General features: G+C 36.2%; 2 protein-coding genes and 1 long non-coding RNA gene across 4 annotated transcripts; 1 reads left to right on the top strand and 2 right to left on the bottom strand.

Annotated features, from left to right (window-relative positions):
• Window positions 1-809: 809 nt before the first annotated feature.
• ptprh (protein tyrosine phosphatase receptor type H) lies at window positions 810-21485 on the bottom strand. 2 transcript variants are annotated; one of them, XM_043225938.1, is made up of 17 exons: window positions 21176-21484; window positions 10914-11175; window positions 10305-10568; window positions 8872-9132; window positions 8225-8488; window positions 6869-7102; window positions 6521-6790; window positions 5710-5806; window positions 5602-5640; window positions 4880-4961; window positions 4639-4729; window positions 4169-4242; window positions 3933-4070; window positions 3524-3646; window positions 2956-3116; window positions 1697-1832; window positions 810-1036 (listed from the first exon to the last, which is right to left on the bottom strand). In XM_043225938.1, exons 1-17 carry the CDS (start codon window positions 21221-21223, stop codon window positions 890-892), a joined length of 2691 nt encoding a protein of 896 aa, XP_043081873.1. In that variant the 5' UTR covers window positions 21224-21484; the 3' UTR covers window positions 810-889. The 2 variants fall into 2 exon arrangements, 1 of the variants encoding a protein (XP_043081873.1); XR_006247937.1 differs by lacking the exon at window positions 810-1036 and adding an exon at window positions 2297-2368 and having other exon boundaries at window positions 1698-1832; window positions 21176-21485.
• LOC122329602 lies at window positions 12639-18146 on the bottom strand. Its single transcript, XR_006247938.1, has 3 exons — window positions 17224-18146; window positions 14900-17132; window positions 12639-14785 (listed from the first exon to the last, which is right to left on the bottom strand). It is a non-coding gene; the product is annotated as an uncharacterized LOC122329602 (long non-coding RNA).
• A 1908-nt stretch (window positions 21486-23393) lies between the features above and the next one.
• Window positions 23394-26358, top strand: zgc:56095 (Ferritin, lower subunit-like). The gene is made up of 5 exons (XM_043225604.1): window positions 23394-23511; window positions 24337-24437; window positions 24762-24908; window positions 25533-25658; window positions 25788-26358. Exons 2-5 carry the CDS (start codon window positions 24339-24341, stop codon window positions 25935-25937), a joined length of 522 nt encoding a protein of 173 aa, XP_043081539.1. The 5' UTR covers window positions 23394-23511; window positions 24337-24338; the 3' UTR covers window positions 25938-26358.
• The last annotated feature ends 161 nt before the right edge of the window (window positions 26359-26519 follow it).

Raw genomic sequence — 26519 nt, 5'->3', positions numbered from 1 at the left:
CAAAATTATAATACCTGGTGATTTTAATTTAACTGTTTACAAATTGTTCAAAGGTTTAAATGTATTCAAAAGTTCCAGTTCGGTTACTAAAGTGTACAAAATTACATGTCGGCGTAAACCAAAACGGGTAACACAACACATAATTTACCCAAATATGTGAAGGCAAATGTAAAAGTTACTTAGATTTGACTGAATGTTACTGGAATTTGGTTAAGGTGTCAGGAACTGTGATTGGTATAGTTTAAGAAATACAAAACGGTTTGATAAAGGTTTATACCATATCTGCAAAGCAAAACCTTTCCCCTGCTATGCAACAAATCATTCTCTATTTTAAATACAGATATGACGTTTAAATCAGGGTGCCCAATACTTATGTAAATAATTACCGTCTTTTGATGAAATATTCATTTGGGAACTGGGAATACGTGGCTCTAGCAAAATAAAACAAATGATTGGAAAATACTGCGGTATATGCCTAAAACAAATTGAATTCAACTAACATTAAGTCTTATTACAATTTACTACTCATATTTAAAAGCAATGTGCAAAATATGCAGCATTAAATACAGCTCAAAGAAAAGTTTCCTTTCAAAGACCACAGGTTATCAAGAGAAAAAATTAACTTAAAAACACGCCTATACACAACTATTTAGTTAAAAAAAGAGTGGCAGTTAAGTTTAAACGGTAAACTTTTAGTGCTTTTTTGCTTACGCTCAAAATATCATGGCCTGTATCGCCAGTGCTTTTCACGGTTCAGTCTTTTTAGCAGAAGAGTGCTTTTATTTAAAATAATATTGATAAAACCAAGCCAGGATTTTAATTTTTATTTATTTAAGGGTATGTATTTGAAATAGGCCATTTGACCATATGATATGGCTTATGTTTCTGTTCATATTTGACTTTGCTTGTCATATTCTTGTAATGCTATTGCGTTGACATAGATCATATCTGAGTTTTCGTAGAGAGGCTCTGACTTAGGCCCAGCTTTGGCTTGTAGAGTATCCATGATGCACTGGTGCAGGAACACATACTGAGACTGTAAGAGATGAGCATACAATGATTAAAGTATACACATAAGAATACACAAGTGATAAAATTATTACCTGTAATTACGTAACAATGTAAATAATCATAAAAGATACAGATGCCATTCTTTGAGACCAAAGATTATCCTTTGAACTCAAAATAGGCGTACTTTTAAGAACTTTCTGATAATATCAACTACTGTTATAAATATTTTCTACATGTTATAGCGCTGCTGTCAAGTCATTGAACGTAATTGTAGAATTAGCCGTAACATCACTGAATGCATATATGGATTAATGAAAAAAAAAAATTCGGGGAAGAACAGTAAAATTATATTTCTCATATTGCATTGTTTTATTGCTACTAGTTATATAAATTGAAGGGTTTTCATTTCATGTTGCTTTTTTCTGTATTTTGGTGTTTACTGGTACTTTACTCATTGAGTATGAGTGTATATGAGTATGATTAACTTCTCAACTCGCTGGTTATTGGTTCATAAACCTTTAAGTAGTTTGATATTTTAGCGTTATTCCATGATGTTGTTACATACTGTAAAATATGTCTTCCAAATGCCACCCAGAGATTCTGGTGTCCACTGTAGCCTTTTTTAAATAGTGTTTGTATCCTCCAGAAAAAAAGTTATGTAAATTATGTATCGAAACAGTGTTACCTCAGTTTGCACCATTAGTGGTCGGCTTAGTCTCATTTGCCGGACGAATGCTTCAATTCCCACTGCTTTCTCTTTGTGCACCTGCTGTAGCAGGACGTCCAGTGCTATCAGGGTACCTGTCCTGCCAACCCCGGCACTAGTGTACAGAGATGATGACAGAGGGATTAAAACTTCATTTTGTCAATGTATTTATTTGTTAAAGGAATAGTTCACCTAAAAATGACAGTTCTGTAATTATTTACTCACCCTCAAATAGTTTCAAACCTGTATGAATTTCTTTGTTCTGCCGAACACAAAGATATTTTGAAGAAAGTTTGTAACCGGGCTGTTTTGGGTTAATACTGATTTCCATAGCATTTTTTTTTCCTATTATAGAAGTCAATGGTGACCCAAAACAGCATGGTTGCAAACTTTATTCAAAATATCTTCGGCAGAACAAAGTAATTCATACAGATTTGGAACTACAGTTTAATGATGACAGAATTTTCATTTTCGATTGAAATGACTTAATGGTAATGTAAAAAAAAAAACACCCATTTTACCCTCTCAAAAAAAAACAGCTCTTTTGAAAACACTGTGTACTTTCCCTTTAAATCTTACCGAGCTCTGCTGACCCCGCCCCTCTTTTCGGAGGTCCTCCCAGATGATGTTTATTTATCCCTATTCGTAGTCCTATATGTTACAGTCATAGTGAAATTTGCTAATTGGCACATTATTAGGAAAGGCAATTTGCAAATATTCATTAGAAGACTTTATACTCACCGCTTCTATAGCTAAGGCTAAATGTTTTTGGGTATATCAAACCAAATGTAAGTTAAAGTCAATCCTCTGCGTCTTCGGGAGTAAATGACTACGGCTATATTCATTATTATTCTGTTCAGCAAAAAACACACTTCGATTGCTTAGGAGTCATGCTTGTCTCTGCATCTCAGACTGTTGTTGACAGCTCACTCAGGTAAGAGGTAAGACACCAGTCCAGTCTGTGTGAAATGCTGCTGTCAATCAACAGTCGTAGGAGGGGCCTCCGACCGTGTGACATCACATGGTTAAGGGGAAGAACACACTGCGTGGATTTTTATCATAGGGTGGTTGCGTACACACACTGCCAACACGTATTTTAGTTCAAACAGCTTGTGCATGTGCCATTATACGACTCCTTTATTGCTCGCTCTTTGCTACCAGCTCTCAGCAGTCAACTGACTGTCATTATTCATTTCAAGTTAATATCTGAATTGAGTTTCAAAGTGAGTAATGGTCACCTGCAGTGTACAGTTGTCGGCCCTGCGGAGAAAGAGCTCTCTATATGCTGACGGACGAGACCTCTGAATTGGATCAGGTCTTCTGTGCCCACGGGAACACCGTGATCCGGCCATGCTGTGAAGTGGAAGTGCCTCACTGTTCGTGTCTCTGATGTGTCTTTCTGTTATAGACAAAAAGAAAAAAACTACATAAATTGACAGCGCTAATATATCCATATTCAAGTTAAATAGATAATATAAAGAATACATATTTGTGAATACCAGATTAGCTAATGATAAGAGTTTAATGCGGTATAGGCTGTCAAATCTTGTACCTACAGCTCTGCAGATCCTGCTGAAGGATCCCAAGAAAGTTGTGGATTATCTATATTGAATAAGATCTATAATCTAATAAAATGTATAATTTTGTCAGTGTAAAAATTACTATGTAAAAAGGCTATTAAAAACTAATAGCATTTTTACAAAGAGATATTTGTCACACACAAAAAAAAAACATGCAACAAATGAATATTATGTTTCATTTTATTGTCATAAAACGGAAAAAAATAAAATAAATATTTCGGCTCACATTTTTGACGTTAAATTCCCGCAGAGTCCAACTTGGAAATTTATCCTCTGATTTCACGGTGACAAGAAGATTCCCATAGAGACACGGTGTGTAGTCCAGTGGCCAGTATTGCTCACACTTGACCTGAAGAAGTTAAATAAAAATGAATTCAAATACCAGCAGAGTGCAGAGGACAAATCTGATGAAGCAAGCTGAAAATTATGCAGTCAAACCGCTGTATGTGTAGTGCTGTGATTGAAATGCCCAAAAAAAACATTTTTTAAGCTCTGATAATTTTATTAAACATCATGCAATAGCAACGCAGACTGATACTATTTCATACATCAGTACATATAGTGGTTAAAAAAATGCAAGACAGTAAGCATGTGAAACTACAGTAAGCAGTCTTCTGTTTTGAACTTTGCCTTACCCTTCCACTCTCAGTGCAGTTGGTTACCATGACAATGGCCTGTGATCTTTTCTCCCAAACCATTCTCCAAAAGTCATTGACGGTGGATGGCAGTGGACCTTGAGCAGCAATATACTGTCTGCTTGCATTGCCATAGCCCTGATATGCACATAAACAAATGTCAATCCACCAGGAGCATTTTCTCTGCAGGTATAAGCTGATTACAGCTGATGTTAACTGATATTAAGTGAACTTACAGGCATGTAGTTAGCATTTATATAATCAGAGTCACCCTCATCCTTTATGGTGAGATGCACTCTAGAGGAGTCATCTTAAAGACAGGGAGAGGATACAATGACATTTTCACAAGACAGACTGTGCAGTAACATTGTTTGTGTGTGTGAGTGTGGTCCTGGTATTCCCTACATTATGGGGACCAAAAAAGGAGTCCTCACAAGGATATTAATACCAGTAGGCAAATGATTAACCTTGTGGGGACATGTTTTAGCCTCAATGAGGAAACAAGTTCATAAATCATACAGAATTAAATATTTTGAAAATCTAAAAATACTGAACATTTTGTGGGGTAAAGCTAGGGTAAGGGCATAGTTGGAGCAGTATAGAAATCATTACATTTATAGAAAGTCCAACATAAACCTGTGTGTGTGTGTGTGTGTGTGTGTGTGTGTGTGTGTGTGTGTGTGTGTGTGTGTGTGTAAACACTCACAGGCTAAAACATTGGAAAATCGGTTTTTGTCCTTGTTTTCAGGCAGAAGAGCTGCTATGCAAGACTGTTCTATACCAACTGAACTCAAGTCCTGTTAAAAAATATTCAGTGAAAACACAAAACTAAAACATAAGCAGTTTGGCATTTTAATACTTAAATTCTCTACAACAGCCCAAAGTAGGCTTGGCTCTGTTTTAATGGCACAAAAAATTCAGATAAAAAAATATTTCATAAACCCTACCTCATATTCTTCACTGAAACCTCTATTCTCGTCACGACTCATGCTTTGATAAAGTTCTGGAAATTTATCCAAGGGAATCGGTCTGAAAAACATTTTACACTTGCTTTAAGTATATATGTAATATATACAATATATATATATATATATATATATATATATATATATATATATATATATATATATATATATATACTTGTATGTATATATATATATATATATATATATATATATATATATATATATATATGTGTGTGTGTGTGTGTGTGTGTGTGTGTGTGTGTGTGTGTGTGTGTTTGTGTGTATGTACACAGTCAGTGGCCCCAAAAATACCTGAAAAAATATCTGAATAACATAAGATAACAAAATATTAATAAAGCAGGCACATTTGTGTATAGAAACTACTGCACATGACACTTTTGCATATTGGATATTGCATATTAGATGTATCTAATCACACAGTTTTACCTAAAGTCCACCTAAAAGTGAAAATTCTCTTGTTTACTTGACCCTCACATCATTTCAAACCTGTATGCTTTTCTTTCTCCTGAAGAATGTTGTTCACCAAACAATTTTGGTCCTCACTAACCTGATTTCTCAACATATCTTCTTGTCCCACATAGGGAAGACACACAGGTTTGAAAATTACATATCGATAACTATCAAATTCTTTGCTTTGGTCCACTGTATTTTACAATTTCCCCAAATAATAGAGACATACATACTTGTAGTTTTTGTTGGGCACGTTTGGTGGCTTGGGCATTCTAAAGATGAGAAAAGACGTTAGCGATAAAAAAACACATATATATCAGTTCAAACGATAAAAATCATACCTATTACGCTTTGCAGAACCATAGCGGCGCCATGCAAATACAGCAACACAGATAATGATGACCAAGAGGAAAAACACAAGCACTCCTGCTATAACACCTGCAGAAAATAAAAAGAAACAAACAGCAAACATGGCAATGCAATGTTCAACTAATATCAATAAATACAAGGTTGCAGCCAGTGCAGCTGAAGCCTATGGGGGTTAAAAGGCAGGAATTTTAAAATAAACACACATCATCGGAATGACGAAATCAAAAGGTCAAGAAGCAATTTCCAGTCTTCACCATACTGTAAAAACTAACTCCTGCAGTAACGATCAACTGTTTAACTCATGTCAGCTTCTTGTCATCAAGTCACCATTAAATACTGTGTGTTATCAAGGAGACTTTCTTTGCACTGCCATGTCAAGAAGTAGTTTGATTTCTTGGCATCATAAATACTGTAGCATTTAATAGTATCGATCAATGTTAACATTGCATGCATTTAATAACCTCTTTGACATTTTAAGCTGTATAAACAATTGTATAAAGTAGGTCATTGCAATACTTTATTATGCCGAATCACACTTTTTTTCTAATTAATATATTGTGGAAAATAATATGCTACCATAAAAAAATCTGTGGTGGAGTAAGTAAGCAAAAACTATTAAATTTTTATATTTATTCAGCAGGGATATATTAAAAACTGATCACAATAAGATAATAAAGACTGTTCTGTTCTTTGCCCTTTCTGTAAAAAACAGAATCCTGGAAAAATGTACTAAGACACTGTAATTTAAGACACTATCTTACACGTATGTAGGCATTATTTTACCTGCTGGATCTGTTTGGCAGTTGATTGATACTGTTTGACTCTTCACGGCTCCAGAAAAAGATGACGCCGTCACTTTGTACCACTGGGCAACTTGCAAGTCATTTATATCTTGTCTCATTGTTTTGTCTGAACTAGGTGTTACGTTGAAACTTCGTCTTTCAACATCCACCTGGAACACATCCACAACGCCACCTGAATGTTCCCAAATTACAGCCAGACCATACCCGCCAGAATGATATTTACACCGCAGATTGGATACACTATTTGGAACTAGTTTGAGAGAGAAAAAGAAAAAAATTAATTGAATATCAGTTAATCAGTGGGACTGTTCAGAGCATGTATGCTCACCTAATGTCAGGCGGTGTGTGCATTGTAGCAGTTTCTCTGACTGCAAGTCATAAAACAGTGAAACAGTGTAGCTTTCTCCAGGATACAGATCTTGCAGATTCACTTTGTTGTCATTTACAGAGCCATTTTTATCACTTCCGGTGCTACTTTGAGCCGACACGTATGTGGAACCGTTCACATCAGCCTTAATTGATGAGTTGGTAACTGTCCAGCTAAAGGATTCACAGTTAAGGGCTGCACAAAACATAAAAACATATAAATGCAAACCAAGTCTTACTCATATTTTGACATACTGTAAGTGATACAGGACTTTAGGTAACATTTTATAGCATCCTTATTACACATTATATTTATTTGCCAAAGTAATAAAGTAAGTTATTAGTGCTGTCAAATGAATCACAGTTAATCACATCCAAAATTAAAGTATTAATTTACATAATATAATTTTCCGTACTTCATATATTCATTACGTATATGTAAGTAGACACACGTGTATATATTTAAAAATATATGTTGTTTACATATTAAATACATTTATATATAAATGAAATTGTATGATTGTATATATATATATATATATATATATATATATATATATATATATATACACACACACACACACACACACACACACACACATACAATAAACACACATAAACAAAAACCTATGCAAGTATTCCTAAATCAAACCCTAGTTTTAACCTTAACAACATCTTATCAAACACTAACCTTATAGTAATAAATAACCACATATAATAAATCTATTTAAATATATAATTACACTGTAAAAATTACACCTTACAATAAAACGTAAATAGACTTTAACTTTTCTGGACTGGACCAAGTCTGGCCCCAATTCTATTTGTGAGCCTGAAAACAAAACCAGTGTTAAGTCACTGGGGTATATTAGCCAAAAATACATTGTATGGGTCAAAATTTGACAAAAATCATTAGAATATTAAGATGATGATCTATGAATATCCTTTGTAAAAATTTCTACCGTAAATATATTATAACTTAATTTTTCATTAGTAATATGAATTGCTAAGAATTTCATTTGGACAACTTTAAACGTGGGTTTTTTTGCACCCTCAAATTCCAGATTTTCAAATTATCTCTGCCAAATATTGTCCTATCTTAACCATACATTAATGGAAAGCTTATTTATTCAGCTTTCAGATGATTTACAAATGATTTTGTGGTCCAGGGTCCAATAAAAATACAATTTCATGTTAAACAAATTAAGTTCAAACTTAATAAACAAGTATTTTTCCCCATGACTAGCAAGCTGTCTAAACTCAATTAAGACTCTGAATTTGCTTTTTAAATAAGAAAAGTAATGTTATCAAAACTTACTAGTGACGTTCGTAAAGCTGTATCCTCTGCTTAACATATTGTTCACCACAGTAAAGAGAGTAAAACTATGTTCAGTGCCTGGTGTGAGATATGGGTAAGTATGTGTAATCACATCTTCCATATCAGATCCAGTGAAATGTTTCTCAGTCCCCCCCTGACTTTTCAAGGTGTAGTTGTAGATGCTATTATTGTTTAACTTGTTCCATGAGATAGTCAGCTGTGTCTGTGAACGATTGACTGTAACTCCAGTTATGTCAGATAGACCTGTGAAGAGAAATGAACTGTTAGTATTTAATATGAACTATTTAATAGATGCAGCACATTCTTCACAGATTCATTATTTTATTGTTGTATATTACTGTAGATGTTGTATGTGTCAGGACTGTACACAATTCAGAACTGAGTTGAAAATACACTGAAATTCACACAAATTTGATTTTGACCGTAACCCATTCCAAGTAGTTGCCTTATATTAATTATATGAAAATAACAGTCAACATTTTGTGGTGCTTTGTGTGCTGAATTAAAATATGTAATCAGTAGAAGACAAGGAGAGATATATATATATATATATATATATATATATATATATATATATATATATATATATATATATATATATATATATATATATATATACTACTTACTTGTGATGCTATAAAAGCTGAATCCAGTACTTCTCAGATCAGCAAACTCTGTATACAGAGTGAAGCTGTAATTTGTCGCAGGGATCAAACCTGATATATGGCATGTTTCTCCAGTTTGATTATTGCAATTCACTGGTTGTTCAGCTCTGTTTTCGAGAGCATACTTGTAAGAGTTATTGTCTATGTTTGGTACAACGTCCCATTGTAAGATAATGTCGGTGTCATTGCTCGTCACGTTCACTTTTTGAACATTAGATGGCACTGAAACAAATAAAGACGTGTTATTCAGTGAGTCTGTTATTTACATGTCCTTATTAGATAATCAGAAGGAGGTGCAATAATGGAGCTGGTAACTCTACAGTGCCAACTGCTCGTTTCTGACGGTTTTTGAGACAGTGCTGCATTAGCATGGAAAAAGTTCTGATCTCATCAACATGCGTATAAACAGTATGCCAAATAAAAGCAAAAAGCGCATCAAAAAAACCCCAAAAAACGTTTCATATGGATTGTTACTGGTATGCGGTAACCTTTCGGCTTCACAAATGTTTTTCAAACATGTTTTTCATGTTTTTACCATTCTACCAAAATAGTGACATGTTTAGCTATATGAAACACATATAAAACACATTAAAATATAATAATTATGGGTTGATTGTTCAGACACTCAATGTGAATGTATTCCACCCTGTTAGGGACGTATACGTACTGTATTGTGTGGAACTGCAGCTATATAATGTTTCAAAACAATTTAAAAAATTTAATCCAGCTTTACTTTGACATTAATTAAAAATAATAATTTTTTTTTTCTTTTTTTTTTTGGAAAATAGTGGCTCATTCTCCACCTCCCCCCGAGTTAAAATGTTGAGTCCATTCAGCTGATCTCCGGGTCTGGCGATGGCACTTTTTCACGGAAATTAACTTATTTGTGTATTAACCCTGTTTTTACAAATTCAGTTGAACTGTCACAAAAATAATGTAGCTAGCTAACACAAATTTGTCCGAATGATAAAAAAAAAAAATCTTGGAAGCATCGGTAAGAATGATTTGATACCTACAAACCAATTCAGATTATTTCTTTGTTCATCTTTGTTCATGCAATTTTCATTTATGTGATTTTAATTGATAGTTCCATTGTACACGTAGTTTTACCGTTCTTGTTCTGTCGCAAATAAACAATAAACTGTTTTGTGAAGAGTAAAATGGCAAAGAACTTTTTGTGACGGGGCTATGAATAGCAATTACAATTACAATTCTTGCTTGATCAGAAAATAGAGAGAAATTTCATAGGCAGTTATTTTGTCTTTCACAAATCTTTCTTTCTTAATTGTTAAGTGTGACAGACCTCTGTCAGAAGAGGAAAAAGATTTCACAAAAACAGCAGATGTGACACCATCAACCAAATCAGTAGCACGTGCGTGTACTCATGTACTCACTGGTTACATTGGTGAACGTGTATCCACTGCTCAGTACATGTCCAAACACAGTGTAGAGTGTAAAGGAGTATTGCGTCCCAGCATCCAGATATGTGACATTATATTCCACTGTATTCGTTTGTGATTCAGGAGTTACAGAGTTTTTTTTATCCCTGTATTTCAGCTCATAGCTGTAATCGTTGCTGTTGTTGACTTTACTCCATTGTAATTTTATATTGTTCTCTTTCCGACTGATGACTGAAACACTGTCAACATTAGATGGAACTAAAGAGAAAGGAGATAGAAATTTATTTGTTAGTATATACCTAATTAATTTGCCATTCAGTTAAATAATTGACCTGTTTATGTACAGTCGTACAGCAAATTAGTTGGAAATCTATGTTTTTGCATTATACAAAAATTGCAGTAAAATTACTGTTATTGCATGTTTAAATTAATATTTCTGTATTTTGCTTGCAGTTTGCAATTAAGTTCATATAAAAATATGTAGAACAGACTAGATTTCGAGAAAGATTATTAATTTATATTAACTCAAATTGAATTTGGCACAATTATTACGTGTTTCTTTAGAGGAAAAAAAATATGGTTAAACCTCAAAGACTCACTTACCAGTTACCTCAGAGAAGTTTAATCCTTTGCTTGAATAATTTTCAAACACAGTGTAGAGTGTGAAAGAGTAATTAGTCCCAGGAGACAGATCTTTGACTGTAAAATTTAAATGATCATGTTCTGATGCATTGACTACATAGTTTCCAAATCCATTTCTTTCCAACATATAACTGTAACTTTTATTTTCAACTTTCCATTCAAATGTTAATGTTTCCTCTGTTTGACCAATTACTGAAACATTCTTAACATCAGGGATTTCTGCCTGAGGAAAGAAATGACATTCATTTTATTAATCAAATGTTCGCTAAAACAGCTAGACTCTAAAACAATCACAAAACTGTAAAGACATTGCAAATATTTGCTTATATTATATCCCATCTTATCAAAGCTTGTTGCACAAGTCTTTACCCAGGCTTCTGCCATTACCCCAATGTTCTTTTAGTCTGCCCCACTCCCTCCACACTATCTTAACGTTTATATAAATGAGCAATACATAGTAGGCCTATTACTGGGTTGCCTCTTAAAGGAATAGTTCTCCCCAAAATGAAAATTCTATCTTTATTTACTCAACCTCAAGTAGTTCCAAACCTGTATACATTTCTTTAGGAAGATATTTTGAAAAAAGTTTGTAACCAGATTGTTTTGGTCACCATTGACTTTAATAGTCGTGAAAAACTATGTCCAATTATTGATTTAAAAATTAACTATTTATCAAGTTAAGGAAATTATATTTTACCCAATTATTTTGTTTTATTATGCAATTTAAATACATTTTTGTTTTACATATAAACCTCAAATTTATGACTATACTGGCTAGACCCACTTGCAATATATGCTTTTTAAAACTATGTTTGAGCACAAAACAACATTTATGAAAAAGTTTATGTCAGTTTTGACACATTTGAGTTTGGCAAGCAGTTTTTGAGATTTATTTCCCCACTCACGTAGGAGTTGTTGGTCTCAATTACTAGTAGTCAAATGTCTAGTAAACAGACTTCAGTACTTCAGTTTAATTCAATAATGATTCCTGCATTAAAACTGTCAATGGATTTAAAGACTACAGCAATTCAGAAATCTGTTCTCAGTGATTGAATAGTGAAAAACACTCTAGACGTAACTTTGTAACTTTGTAGCTTTGCTTTTGTAAACTGTCTGCTATTACCTTTTTTAATGGACTTCCAACATATAGTAGTCTGAAAAAGTGTTTCCCCCCTTCCTGATATTTTATATTTGGATGTTTGTCACACTTTAATGTTTCTGATCATCATATAAATTTAAATACTAATCAAAGACAACACAAGTAAACTGTTACGCTCGTGGTTTTCGAGAGAGAGCACTCAACAAGGAAAAATAAACTTAAACAGTTTTAATTTACTAGGAATTAAATAAACAATATCTTTACAGGCTGGTAGGCAGGCAGGCAGACAGGACGAAAAAAACTCACGCATTTAAAGACGTGAACCGACCCTAAAACTAGTAAACTGGAACTTAAATAGACACAGGAAAACTAAACTAATAAGACAAAGACAAAACTAATAAGACACAGCTGACGACAAATTAGACAATTAACTGAAAGTAGGTCACATGGCACAGGAAAAAACAACAACAAAAGAGTCCACGTGTGACATATTGCCCCCCTCCCAGAAGTTGTGTCCTCACACTGAAAAAACAAAACAAAAATGGAAACTTGGGAGGAGGTTCCGGTGGAGGAGGAATGACAGGGAGGTGTGACAGAAGGAGTCCGGAGCAGGAGGAGATCCAGACGGAGGGAGGAGCCATGGAGGAGGAATGACTGTCGACTCCATGGGACCAACCGACGGTGTGGCGGAGCAGGTGGTGGAGGAGACTGAGGTAGAGACGGAGAGCTGAAGGGCCAGGGTGACACTGAGACACTAGAGGACCTATGCGGAGACGGGGGACGAGAAGGACGTTGCGGAGCCAGAGCGACAGAGGATTGAGGTGGAGCCGGAGGGATGGAGGAGCCTGACAGAGCCAGAGGGATGAAGGGACAAGGTGATGCCAGAGGAGAGGAATCCCGAGGTGACGGATGGTCGACGACAAACCAAGGCGGAGCCGGAGGGATGATGGAGCTTGGTGGAGCTGGTGGACTGATGGGCCACAGTGGAGAGGAGGGAGCTAGGAGCCAAGGAGGAGCCGACGAGTCTACAGGCCGATGTGGAGTCCAGGACTCAAAGGCTAGACGATGAAGCGAGGGATCCTTCTCCCACGACGGCGATGGTGACCGTAATTTAGAAATATGTTTGAAACTTTTTTTTGCTTGGAAAGTTATATATAGTATAGTAATGACCAAGCAGACCGTTTATCATGTTTATTCAATGTAGCCTTCTTAAAATAAAATCTATAGATATAAAACAATTTAAAAAAATCACAATGCTAGTTTAAACTTTTAACCTAAATAAATGTACGCTTTTAGGCACATGTCTGGAGAGTGTAAGCTAAACCATGCTTTACATGGAGGTGCAAGCGCATCACTTGCATTTGTTTTAAACATTTGTTTAAACATTGCAATTTTGTTTCAAACAGAAACTATTTTACTATATGTAATCCTTAAAGATGCATTTTTCTCTAAAGGTGTCCAATAGGAATCAAATAAGGATAATAAGGATAATCTTCATCTTTGTGATGCTGATTTAGAAAACACTATTAATAATTATGAATAATAACTTTTGGGTTTTTTTCTCAGCCCTCAAGTTGCTGCAAATGTACAAGAGTTATCCTCCCAAATCTAGAAGAACTCCCTAAGCCAACTTTTCAGTGAGAATTTGACTAAAAACGGTTAATGCAAGTGCTCTTAACAATTAACTCTTCACCGTAATCATTTACTATAATTATTCCAAACACAGTATTCAGAATGAAACTTATTCAGATGGGTGCTGTGTGAATTTGCTTGAGGCAGATGCAAATTGAAATCATTCACATGTAATGTTAAACACAAAAGCCACTGTGTGAATGATGTAGAATTTTGAATTTTATGATTCCAAGTTACACAAATGCACACAGTGGCATGACAAATAAACTACAGTAGAATATATGTGCATTACCAATGACTTAATAAAGATGCTAAATATTCCTCTTTACATTTGACATATAAAAGGTTCATAAAAAGGTCATTTGAACTCTTGGAGGGACTGGCATGGTAACGTACTTGTAACGAGAACACAGGCGACATAGTAGAATCCATTTTCTGACGATTATTAGTGGGCAAGACAAGAGACATCAATGAACAGACAGTGTAAGGGTCAATACTAGACAGCCAGTCCAAACAGCAGACAGGTCCAAGGAGAGTCTGAGTTACAGGGTCAGTAGGAAGGCAATGAGTCGGTAACAGGTTATCAATCCAAACAGGCAAACACGACAGGCAAACAGAATCCGAAAATCAGGCAAACAGGCAAAGGTCATACACAAAAGTAACAATCAGATTGTAACAATAAGACTGGCAATACTTCACATTTGAATGCGTGGAGGACTTCTGGTTATAAAGCCCTTAAACAGTAAGTGAGCAGAGAAGAAGCAGAGGAGCCTGAGCATGGCTAGTACTCAGGCGAGGGCTCCCTCTGCTGGTTAGGCATTACAGAATTCCCCCTCTAGGAGCGACTCCTGGAATTCAACGTGATGGTCCCCGTGGTCGTTGATCGGGTCTAGCTCTGTGGAATTCCTCGGTGAGTGAAGGGTCAAAAATGTCCCGGACGGCTACCCAGGATTTCTCCTTAGGTCCGTATCCCTCCCAGTCCACAAGATATTGGAGCTGACCCCCTCTTCGCCTAGAGTCTAGTAATTCCTTTACCTGGTATGCGGGAGCCCCATCAATGTCCAGTGGTGGGGGTGGTTCTGGAGCCTCATGGGGTCAGCATCTGAGTTCCAGGAGGGACACATGGAAAAACGGAGAGATACGATAGTTAGCAGGAAGCTCAAGCCTATAGGTGACGTCATTCATTCTCTCAAGAATTTTGAAAGGACCTACATACCTGGGGCTGAGCTTCCTTCTTGGTAGCCGCAGCTTGATGTCCCTGGTGGAGAGCCCGACCTGTTGTTTCCTGGTTTCGGATGGCCCACTGGAGACGAACATGCACGCTATCTCACACCCTCTCGCTACATCGCATCCAATCATCCACTGCAGGTACAGATGAGGGTTCTCCTGACCACAGGAACATGGGGGGTTGGAACCCCAGGACGCATTGAAAGGGGGTGAGGCCTATAGAGCAGTTGGTTAGTGAGGTCTGTGCATATTCGGCCCATGGTAGAAACTTAGACCGTCAGTGTTGCTCCCAGCTGCAATATGTTCACAGATATTGGCCAATCTCTTGATTTAGGTGTTCTACTTGACCATTAGATTGGGGATGATAACCCAAAGTGAGGCTGACATTAATATCTAGCTGTTTACAAAAGGCTCGCCAGACTTGTGACTTGAATTGGGTACCACAGTCTATATCCTCAGGTAAACCGTAAACTCTGAAAACATTATGGAAGAGGGCTAAGGCTGTTTCCATGGCAGTAAGTAGTCCATTTAAAGGCATCAGACAGCAGGACTTGGATGTAGTTATTGGAAAGGTGCAAGTCGATGGAGAGGTGAGACCAGGGTCATTCTGGGATGGATAGTGTTTGGAAGAGACCAGAGAATAATTCTTTTGGGGATTTGGATTGAGCGCAGACTGAACATGACTTCACGAATGATGTGATGTGTTGTATCATCTCGGGCCGCCAAAAGGAGTTTTGGACGAGCTGGATGGTTCGAGAAATACCAGGGTGTCCAGCATTGAGGGAGGTGTGGACACATTGCATTATGAGTTGCCTTAGGTTTGAAGAACCGTACTGTTTGTTTGGGGGGCATTGGTGGTGGTTCCTGTTGTTGTGCCCTCTGTAATTCCTCCATAATGTCCCAGGTGACAAGGGCAAGAATAATGGACGGTAGGAGGATAGGTTCTGGGTTGAGGGGATCTGATTGCCGATCATGGCACCTCGACAGGGCATCAGCTTTGCCATTTTTACTGTTTGGACGATACGTGGCGGTGAACTGAAACCTGGTGAAAAACAGTGCCCATCGGGCTTGGCAGGGATTCAGGTGTTTAGTACCTTCGAGCCAGTGTCGCCACTCTTTAATTGCTGCCTTCATGGATAGGAGTTCCTCTCCACAGGGGTCAGTTTTCTGGAAAAGAAAGTGCATGGATGAAGTTTACCGGATTGTTCGGTTCTTTAAGAGAGGACAGCTCCGATGCCACAGTCCGACGCACCGACTTCCATGAGGAATGGTGATTTGGGATCAGGATGTTTTAGGAATGGGAACTGATGTGAATCTCTCCTTGAGAGAAGTAAAAGCTTAGTTAGCTTCTTGAGTCCATCTTAGCTTGGTAGGTTTTCTAAGTGGGGCTGCTGTAGACTGTAGGTGCGGATAAACCATCAATAGAAATTTACAAAGCCTAAGAATCGTTGGAGTTCTTTCACCGTGGTAGGTTGTGGCCATTCAGTTATTGCCATTACCTTGAGTTAATCTATCTTAACTCCTTGGTGGCTGATATAATATCCTAGAAAGGATGTTTGAGTTACGTGAAACATTGTGACAACACTGTTCTCACGTGGTTGATGTGTTCTGCTCTGGATTTGGAGAAAATCAAGATATGATCCATATACGCAATAACAAACTGGTTCAGAATGTCCTTAAAAATTTCATTAATAAAAGACTGGAAGACAACTGGGGAGTTGGCTAGCCCACACGGTATCACCTGGTACTCATAGTGGTGAGAAAAGCAGTCTTCCATTCATCGCATACCGAGCATGGCATTGGGGAGCAATTCAATTGCACAATCTACGGGTCGATGAGGGGGAAGTTTTGTAGCTTTGACTTTGCTAAACACTTCTAGAAAATTGTACTAACAGGAGGGGATGTTGACTGATTGATGGGTCTCTGGACTTTTTATACTGGTAGTTAGACATGGTAGGGGTTTGGGAAGTAAACATTGGTGGAGACAGACATGATCAATTCAGTAATTCACGAAGTTTCCAGGCATAGAGATATAGATTCTTTATGAAATAGGCCCACCTGAAGGGTTAAGGTTTGTGTCTGTTCAGTGATTCCTTTACCAATGAAAATGTCATTGATGCACGTGATTCATCTGGGAGGATTATGCAGTTTAGTGGGTATGTTGAATTTGGTTATGATGCTGCTGTCGATCAGGTTCAAAGCAGCTCCAGAATCTATCATTGCTGTTAGGTGAGTAGACAGAGAATCAGTTTTAAGCATAACAGGAAGAGTACAAGTTCTATTGGTGAGTAATGCAAAGTGTTCGATATTCACCTGGGGTGCAGGGTTCTTATGTGGGCATCTGAGGCTTCGATGTCCTGCAGCACCGTAATAGAAGCATAGGTGGTTAACTCGTCTCTCTCTTTCACCCTTAGATAGTCTTGAAACCCCTAACTGCATGGGTTCATAATCTTGAGCCTTGGATATGGGTAGATGTTGGACACTGGTCAAGTTTTGTGGTTCTAGTTTTGAGTGTTTGCCTCAGGAGATTATCGATCTTGATGGTCAATGTGACAAATTCGGAAAAGGGAATTCCTCTCCTCTGCAGGCCAGTTCGGTTTGAAGTTCCTGAGATATTTTTGAAACTTTTGAAAAAAAATATAGCTTTCAGGGCAACATCGTTGTTGGAGTTGTGTCTTGACATTATGCACCTTTGACCCTTCAGTTTCAGCTTCTATCTGTTAAAGCACTTCTTGTTCTAGGTCATGACATGACCTCCATATAATATCTTGGACTGGTGTAGGTGCCAGAGAAACTGAAGGAATGAAGATTCTGATGCACGAAAAGATATGTAGCTAGTGATAACTTATACGACGAACGTGTTTGAAACACTTGTTTGCCATTTGCTTTTACTTATCTTGTCCTGTCCTTTCCTCTATAAAAATAAAGCAACTTGTGATCTGAGCTTCGGAGGCAAAAGAGAGAAACCTGTTTTTTCTCCCGCTAGCAACCAACAGCGCAGTCCTTGCAAGCAAAAATCCAAAGAACTTGTCATGTGTTTTATTTCGCTTGAGTTGATCCTTCCTGGTAAAGAGCCGTTTGAGTGAAATAGTCTCAACAATTGTTCCATCTGCTTTGAGCTGCTAGTGTCCTGAACTCTATAGCATAGTCAGCAGCTGGCCTCTTACCTTGAGACATTTGTAACAGTTGAGTCAAGATATCCTTTGCCCCAGCAGGATACTCAAAAACTGGATGCAGAACTCCAATACTGCTGCAGCCCAGTCAATTGCTCTGCCTGATAGCATCATTATGAAGGCACACTTTTGCTCCTCTGACTGAAACTTGTGTTCTTGGTGCTCAAGATATATTTTAACTTGACGGATAAACCCCTTGCATTGATCAGCTGTGCCGCCACAAACTTATTAGGAAGGGCAAAGCTTACCGCTGTGGATAAAGTTGGGGAAGTGCATGAATGAACTGTGTCAGGTGTTTGTTTACCGACTGCATCTTGGTGAGTTGTTCTTGATAGTCTCTTAGCACCTTGCTTTGGAAAGCAAATGCAGCCTGCAGATTAGAAACCTCTGCTGGATTCATGGTAGGCAAAGTATTCTGTAACAAGGATGCAGACGATGTAGTAAAATCTATTTGTGGAAGTTTATTAGTGGGCAAGACAAGAGACATCAACGAACAGACAGTGTAAGGGTCAATACCAGGTAGGCAGTCCAAACAGCAGACAAGTTCAAAAAGAGTCTGAGTTAAAGGGTCAGTAGGCAGGCAATGAGTCGGTAACAGATTATCAATCCAGGCAAACAGAATCAGGTAAACAGGCAATGGTCATACACAAAAGGAACAATCAGAACAATTATTAGAAACACTTGCTAAGGCAGTAAGACGGGCAATACTTTGCATTTGAATAAAGAAGCAGAGGTGCCTGAGCACGGCTAGTACTCAGGCAAGGGTTCCCTCTGCTGACTAGGCGTTACAGTACTTGACAATGTTAAAAGAATAGTTCACCCAAAAATGAAAATTACAGCATATTTTACTCACTCCAAAGCCATCCTAGGTGTATTTGACTTTCTTCTTTCAAATGAACACAGTCTTTGTTTTTTTTTAATTTATCCTGGCCCCAAGCTTTATTCCAAGCTTGGTAACGCTTGTGGATAGTGACCAATATTTTGAAGCTCCATAATTTGTTTTGGAGTGAGTATAATATGCTGTAATTTTCACTGTGAACTATTTTTTAATGTATGTGGTATTGGTGCAATAGATCTGCTACGCTGTGGCTGCTGTCAATATTTCCACAACATGCTTCTGTGAGCATTTAGGAAATATGTAGTATACATGATCACCCCAAAGCAGTTCTATACAGGTGGAGCTGGGGAAGATGAAGTGCGCAACTGCGCTGCGACTGCTACATAAAAAATATTAGCATTGAGCTCACTGGCTACTGATGCAGAAGAAAACCAATCAGCTGTGCCATGAGATGCCATTGGGTCAGACTGAGTTAGATCTGAGTTAGATCATGCGTTAAATGTCAAAGACCTATCTGGACAGTCACTGAAACCATCTATGATTATTCTTGAATGATTCTTTTTGTTAAGTTAAAACTAGGTAAAAGAAAACTACACATGAATTTATAGGAAAGCTGTTGACTCAACAAACAGGGAAAAGGTGTATTATCAAAATCTGCCGCTTGTATAAAACACAAAGTACAAAACTACCTGTCCAAAGTGTAGTTGCCTCTTCTCATTCAGTTTATTACAATAAAAAAGTGGAGATGTAGGATATGTGTAGACACACTGGTTTCCATGTTTTATGGGAACATTCCATAGACATAATATTGTATAAATTGTAGGTTCTTTCCCCTAACCATCCCTACCCTAAAACAAACTTACTGGCATTTTTGGATTTGCGAAAAATTCACGAATGTTTTATAGGCTGGTTTTCTCATTAATAACAAAACAATTCCACAAGGTCAAAAATGACTGGTATTGCTATCCTTATGAGGACATTTGGTCCCCATTTTAGTTTGTATACCATGTATACACACAAACACACACTGTCACACTGGACATTCCATAGATTCCATGGCTATTATACTGTACAAATTACTAATATAACTATCCTTGTGGAGATAATTTGGTCACCACAATGTATGTGAATAAAATAAAACTCTTCAAGCAGCCTTCCTATCAAAACTTATTCTTATTCTCTTCATGAATCTTCCAGCTTCATGAGGTGCATCCTAGGATAAGTTAAAAAAAATAACGAATAAAAAAACTATTGAAAAAGGTTCTAATGCTTGACCTTGGCTTTGCTATCCAAATAACCTGTTTCAGAATAATAATGACAATATACTATGCAACATGACGTTTGTTGTTGCTGTTTGTGTTTAAAGTATTGTTTAAAAAAATATAATGTCAATGTCGTATCCATTACAGTAAGATCTTATTATAACTCAGAATAACTCGTAATCGCTTATCTGAAGGACTTTGGACTGGTATTGCGTTTTAGAAGTGAATCATTAGATCAATAAAAATAAAATATAAATTTACAGAACTGGCTTATCCACGTCATTAAAAAGAAGATCAGATTAGTGGCTATTTATATATATATATATATATATATATATATATATATATATATATATATATATATATATATAGTAGAGAGAGAGAAAGAGAGAGAGGCAGGTTTGGTAGTTTTAGGTGGGGTCAACAGTGTAATTGTAAATATAGACGTAACTACAGAAATTATTCACAAGACGTAGTACAATGTACTACAAGAATAATGTAAAAACATGTACATACACAATAAATGCATTACATAAATTATTAATTTAAATGTTATAACATAGTAGTTAAGTACAATTCGATTTAAGTGAGTCCCACTTTATTTCCATAATCTACTTTACACATTCTACCACCTATGAGTAAGTTTGCCTTTACATGTAAACTAATTACATGTAAACTAAAGACCATTAAAACAAATAGCAGACAGTTTACGAATACTCTAATTTTCAGCTTAATGTATTACTCCCTACGTCATTGTAATTAACTGCTATATATTTATATGAAAGATTTACATACATTTTTCGCAGTTTCCCTTTGAATTATCTACATGTTTTTATCAACAGTACTATTCTTTGACTTGCCTTATGTCAGTGGTATCGGTCGCAGGTGTTTTTGTCCTAAAATTTAAACCTGTTTGTCAGGTACAGCTAAGGGTCTAACATCTGAACCCCAATCTCAGTTAACAAACAGTATATAAAGTAAAAGTGACTTACCCATGCTCGAAGCACACACAGCAATACTAAAGTCAAAACTCGTTCCATGCTCAACCCGGTATGTGCTTAGTGTAAACAAGCACTTTTATCACACTGCAATTTTCCGTTTAACAACTGCATTCGAAAACCATATTTAACTGAAATTACTAATCAAGCCTGATGGCATTATAATGCTCACACACGACGCATTTAGTATTATGTATTAAGTCTCTTTAAACTCTCTGTTTCTGATGCTTTTCTCTGTCTCTGTTCCCTGTGTGGTGACTGATAATGACCTGTTTTATTGCCACTTCTCCTTTTTCTCATGACGGGAAAACAATGCACATCAACCTTTGTCCTGCCTTTAAACCAAAGTTCTTCCTTATTTTGAAACTCCTCCCTTTTATTATTACCAAACTAGTTATATCTCACTTCTTCTCTCTTAAATTGCCCCTCAGATTATGCTTTATTTAAGTTGGTCTTCCTCTTTCACCAGTTAACTTTACTCTTTTTAAAAGTTTGATTATTTTTGTTTAACAATAGAACTTAACTGTGGTCATTAGTTTTGTTTTTAGTTTTCTCTTAAATGGTGTTCTGCCTGTGGGCTGACGAGTGAACAAAAGAGTCTAGAATCCTTTCGAATGATCAAATGGTGACAAATATCCCACTATCCTTGTCTTTATTGCAGTAACAATAGACAAAAGTTAAGGCTTAAGTTCCGAAGTTGGGTGTGTCTTGAATATAATATCTGATACTGCGCACATTGTGATATAGAGTATTTCTGTCTCACCTAGCTGAGTGATGTTTAAAACCAGACTGATGATGCTACAGCTTCTCTTTATCGTAAGCATTTTGTAGGTGTAATAATATGTGGAGGAAATTAACTGTGGAGGATTTAGTTTACTTTTCATTTTCTGCCAGCACAGGAGGAGCATGCAGAACCTGATTTTGCTGAGTTCTGCGTGTTCCTAGGTCAACATCTTTGTTGACCCTGGAACAACATTGTGATTAGCCAATCAGATGCGAAGTACCATTTTATAGTTTTTGTGAAGTTTAGGCTTAATGTTTGGCGCTTGTACAGCAGTGTCATGCATCTATCATTTCCTCTGATTTCAGGCATTACTCAGATCTTTTAGTTATTTTTAACTTTTTATTTCCAATTTCCAAGCAGTGCATATGTGGAAGCCTGAACACCGAATCACATAGCTTAATATAGTTTTATTGTTATCTTTACATTGTAAACCAACATGTAATGTTTACAATATTTCTAGATAGGATGCAAATGTCTGCTATTTCTTAAAGTGGTTTAATTGCAGAGACAAGCATGTAGCTGTTTGTATAATGACAAGCATGACACATATTTGTTGAAAGCAGTTCATCAGGTTTTTCCTCTCAAAACAAAACTTGTCGTGCCCCTCTTCCGCTGTGTTGCTGTAATTATAATCAACACGACACTTGTTTTGTCAACTGGCACTTTCCATGAAACTGGTCTCCTGTTTCATTTTAAAGCAATAAAGGAGCGCACAATAACCTTCTTCTGTGGAGAAATATATATTTAAAAAAGTATTATCTAATGTAAAAATGCCATTTTTAGATTTAAAACACAACACAATCATAATTTTGGCATAGAGCTCAATAAATTTATATTAATATATATAACCACAAACTATATTTGACTATTATATAATTTCTGATATTTTATGTTTAGCTCTGAATATGTTCTGAAGCCATATTCAAATTTAGCCAACCCTTAAACAAGCTTAATTATTCTTTAACCAATGCAACTTAAAAAAATTAAATAAAAAAATAGCCTATACGGTCCATTGCATGTATTTAATTAATTTACTTTACTAGGCTATACGATTAAATTTGTTTTGTTTGTTTGTTTGTTTTTGGGTTTTTTTCTTTATGTTAGTTAAAAGCAAAAACTAATATAATCAAACTGGAAATTAAGCTGTAGCTATTATGAAGCTATAAACATTGAAAAAGCTCTTAAAATAGTATAGAATGTACATAAATGTCAAAAAAATGATAATAATAATAATAGTAGAAATAGTAGAAATTGTTTTACTATTTAAAAAATAATAATTCATACACTTTTAGGCTACAAACAAAGCGTTTAATAAACAGTAGGTTATTTTCAATTCATGTCATTATTAGCCAAATTCAGATTTTCCTCCAATCCATGAGTGGATGTTTGACTCCTCGACTGTAGATGTCGCTGTGCGCAAAAGCTGTAGGAAAATGTACTGCCGAGGAAACAACAAACGTGAATATAAACAGAGTTTAGAAATCAAAATCAGTAAAGTTTGTTTCCGTCGCCAGCAGTAGTCTGACGCGTGTCGTGGCAATAAGAGGTGAGCGTGAGATTTACCGTATAAACACGTCACCGGTGTATACGTTACGTTACGTGAGGTGGTGTTTGATAAGATTTTAAATGACAATTATAAAAGTTGTATTAACATGTTAAAATTGGTGTCTTAGGCTTTAGCGTTTGCAGGAATGGCGTCAAACCAATTTAGGTCAAATATAAACTTGCAGCGTAATTTTGTATTTAGCATCGTTAACTAATCCTCGATACGAATGTAACTTACGCGTTCAAAGATTTACAGACGTTTAGACATTGCGTCTCTCACATTTAACAGAAATAAGTTAAAATGTTGTTCCATAACTTTCTATTCCGTAACTTACTTAATATTTTAGACCAACGCGATATTTCGCAGTAAACAAGTAACAATAAAGCTTGTGTAAAAATATAATTACGGCGGACATGCGTTATATAATAAATGAATACAATGAAATTGTAGTTTGCGTTTGCTTAATAAAAATGTATAATTATTATTTTAATTTTATACATTATATGCAACTTTCCATTTCACTACAGACTGAATTCTGAATTCTTGTCTTGAACAAAAGGCATATTCAAAAGAGACTTGGGTCTTTAGTACTTTACCCTGTCTTACGTCACATCTGATAAATCGGGCTTAGACAGAATTCAGTATCAGCACTAAACCATAAACACACTATACGCCTTAAGAGAGTTGTGTAGTATGCATATATTGGCATTCCCTTTTCGTTTGGTTAGTACATATAATGTTTGTCTTGAACCCACCTCTGTTCAGCTAACCCATTTAAGTTTTCTATTTTATTTTGTATTCTAGTTTGCATGTTTTCTTTTTCAGAAATGTCCCAAATCAAGCAGAATCTCCACCAGAATAATGAGGCAAACATCAATAAGTTGATCAACCTCAAACTGACTGCTTCATACGTGTATCTCTCCCTGGTCTGTTCACAAACATTGGCAGCATGTTTATGAAATGTTGTTTACAATTATTATTATTTATTTTTTTTATAAATGTAATTTACATTTTTATATATACGTAATATAAAATGCACACAAAAAATGTCTTAATGTTAAAGTGAGTTGTGTACGTTCTATACATATACACGTGTGTGTGTGTGTGTGTGTATGTATGGGTAATATTTAGAATGAACTATTTAGTTTAATATTCTCTATGCACTGATGCTGAAATAAAAAATTGGTTCATATACAAATAATTTACCCAGTTCAGCGTTCCACTAATACAGTCTCTCTGTCTCATTATAGGGAATGTATTTTGACAGAGATGATGTGGCTCTGCCCAACTTCTCAAAGTTTTTCCTAGAGCGTTCACAGAAGGAGAGGGATCAGGTGGAGCACCTGCTTGAGTATCAAAACAAAAGAGGAGGACGGATCGTTCTCCAGACCATTGCGGTGAGTGGGTTTTAGAAGAAAAGTACACCTAAAAATGGGACTTGCCGTCATTCACACGTTCTGTTCTGTACATGCCTGTATTTTGTGTACATGCACAAAAGGAAATGTTTACAAGAAAATGACCAAATGCCATAAAATAACAGAAAAATAATACATATGACAGTCTGCTGACTTTAGTTGGAAGTGAGTGGAATTTAATGTTTAATGTAAATGTATCACTGTCCTAAACTTGATAGCTGTAGCCATTTTATTAAGTCAGTGTACTTTCAGGGAAAAAAAACTTAATGTAATAAATATCTATTTACAATGTTCACTTTCTATAGATTAAATACAGTTCTAAAAAAATTGAAAAATTTTTTTACTCTTGTTGAAAGCATGACAAGTTGAATAAAACGCGCATATTAATGTGAAGAATCATAAAATTGTGCTGTAACTGTAAGCATGTATTTGTGGTTTTGTATTTTATACATGTGCGAAAGTACAGTAATACAAAAATATTACTTCAAAGTTTATTTCAAGGCGCATTACAAGTGAATGTTCAGTACGCTTATTTTTCACAAGGCTGGTGTCATTGCCATCAAATCTAGAACCTTATAAAAATCAATTTTTGTCTGTACTTATCAGAAGCCCAGTCGTGATGATTGGAAAGGAGGTATGGATGCCATCACTTTTTCTTTGGACCATCAGAAGTCTCTTAACCAATCCCTGCTGGAGATCCATAAAGCAGCTGGAGAAAACTCTGACCCTCATGTGAGTAGCATATAGGAAACGGACCTGAAATCGCCCCGTCTCATTTGTTTTGTTTTGTTTGTTTTCCAATAAAATTGCAACAATTGAACGACATTTCTGAAAATTGTTTTCCCCGTCTTACTCTTCCAGCTGTGTGATTTCCTAGAGAGCAACTTCTTTATTGACAGTCACGACACCATTAAAACTCTGGGTGATCACGCTAGCACTCTGCGTCGCCTCATCTCTTCTGACCCGCATGGCAAAATGGGAGAGTACCTGTTTGACAAGCACACTCTTTGATCCACTCAGATCCGAGTTTTGTTGCCGACATTCCGTTAAACAATATGTGCATTGGTAAAGGGTTTTTGCACAACTGTTTTAATTTGTTTTCATCTTTCAAGAGACCTTTTTGGTAAGAACCGCCCAGTGTTTTGATGCCACAATTTGAACTGCTCTTACTGTTTAAAAGTGGGAATGTACTATGAAATGTTCTAGTCCAAACATGAGTGTCTGTTTACAGAATTGTATAGGTGCTAGTGTAAAGCCGTATCTTGCCAAAGACCAGCCTACAGGCTATGGTAGGTTCTTCGGCAGAGGTTTCGTACCAGTCAAAAAAACTGTTTATATTTACATATTGTACTCCAGAAACTTTAAATGCTGTGAATTGTTATACTTCAAACATGTCAGTATAGCAACAATAAATCAAGCATTCCAAAAAAGATTGTTCTTTCTTTTGGAAGTTTTTCTTGTGCCTCTTTACAGTGCTATTTTTAAAGCATGCAGCAAAGTTCCTTTTTTTTTTTTTTTAATAATCAAAGCGAACAAATTAATGAAAGATTGCAGAGCAACTTGATACATTTGAAACCGCTGTCCTGCTAATAC

The sequence above is a fragment of the Puntigrus tetrazona genome, chromosome 24, assembly GCF_018831695.1.
Source record: "Puntigrus tetrazona isolate hp1 chromosome 24, ASM1883169v1, whole genome shotgun sequence".
Taxonomy (NCBI): Eukaryota; Metazoa; Chordata; class Actinopteri; order Cypriniformes; family Cyprinidae; genus Puntigrus; species Puntigrus tetrazona.
Note: the sequence above shows the minus strand (reverse complement) of the source record. Positions and strands in the feature narration are given on the sequence as shown.

Excerpts from the sequence above, each read along its gene's own strand:
- zgc:56095 (XM_043225604.1), top strand. The coding sequence starts at position 24,339 with ATGTCCCAAATCAAGCAGAATCTCCACCAGAATAATGAGGCAAACATC. Across the intron at positions 24,909-25,532 it reads TCGTTCTCCAGACCATTGCG|AAGCCCAGTCGTGATGATTG; the intron begins GTGAGTGGGTTT and ends TGTACTTATCAG. Across the intron at positions 25,659-25,787 it reads GAGAAAACTCTGACCCTCAT|CTGTGTGATTTCCTAGAGAG; the intron begins GTGAGTAGCATA and ends TTACTCTTCCAG.
- ptprh (XM_043225938.1), bottom strand. The coding sequence starts at position 21,223 with ATGGAACGAGTTTTGACTTTAGTATTGCTGTGTGTGCTTCGAGCATGG. Across the intron at positions 11,176-21,175 it reads TGTGTGTGCTTCGAGCATGG|GCAGAAATCCCTGATGTTAA; the intron begins GTAAGTCACTTT and ends TTCTTTCCTCAG. Across the intron at positions 10,569-10,913 it reads AAACTTCTCTGAGGTAACTG|TTCCATCTAATGTTGACAGT; the intron begins GTAAGTGAGTCT and ends CTTTCTCTTTAG.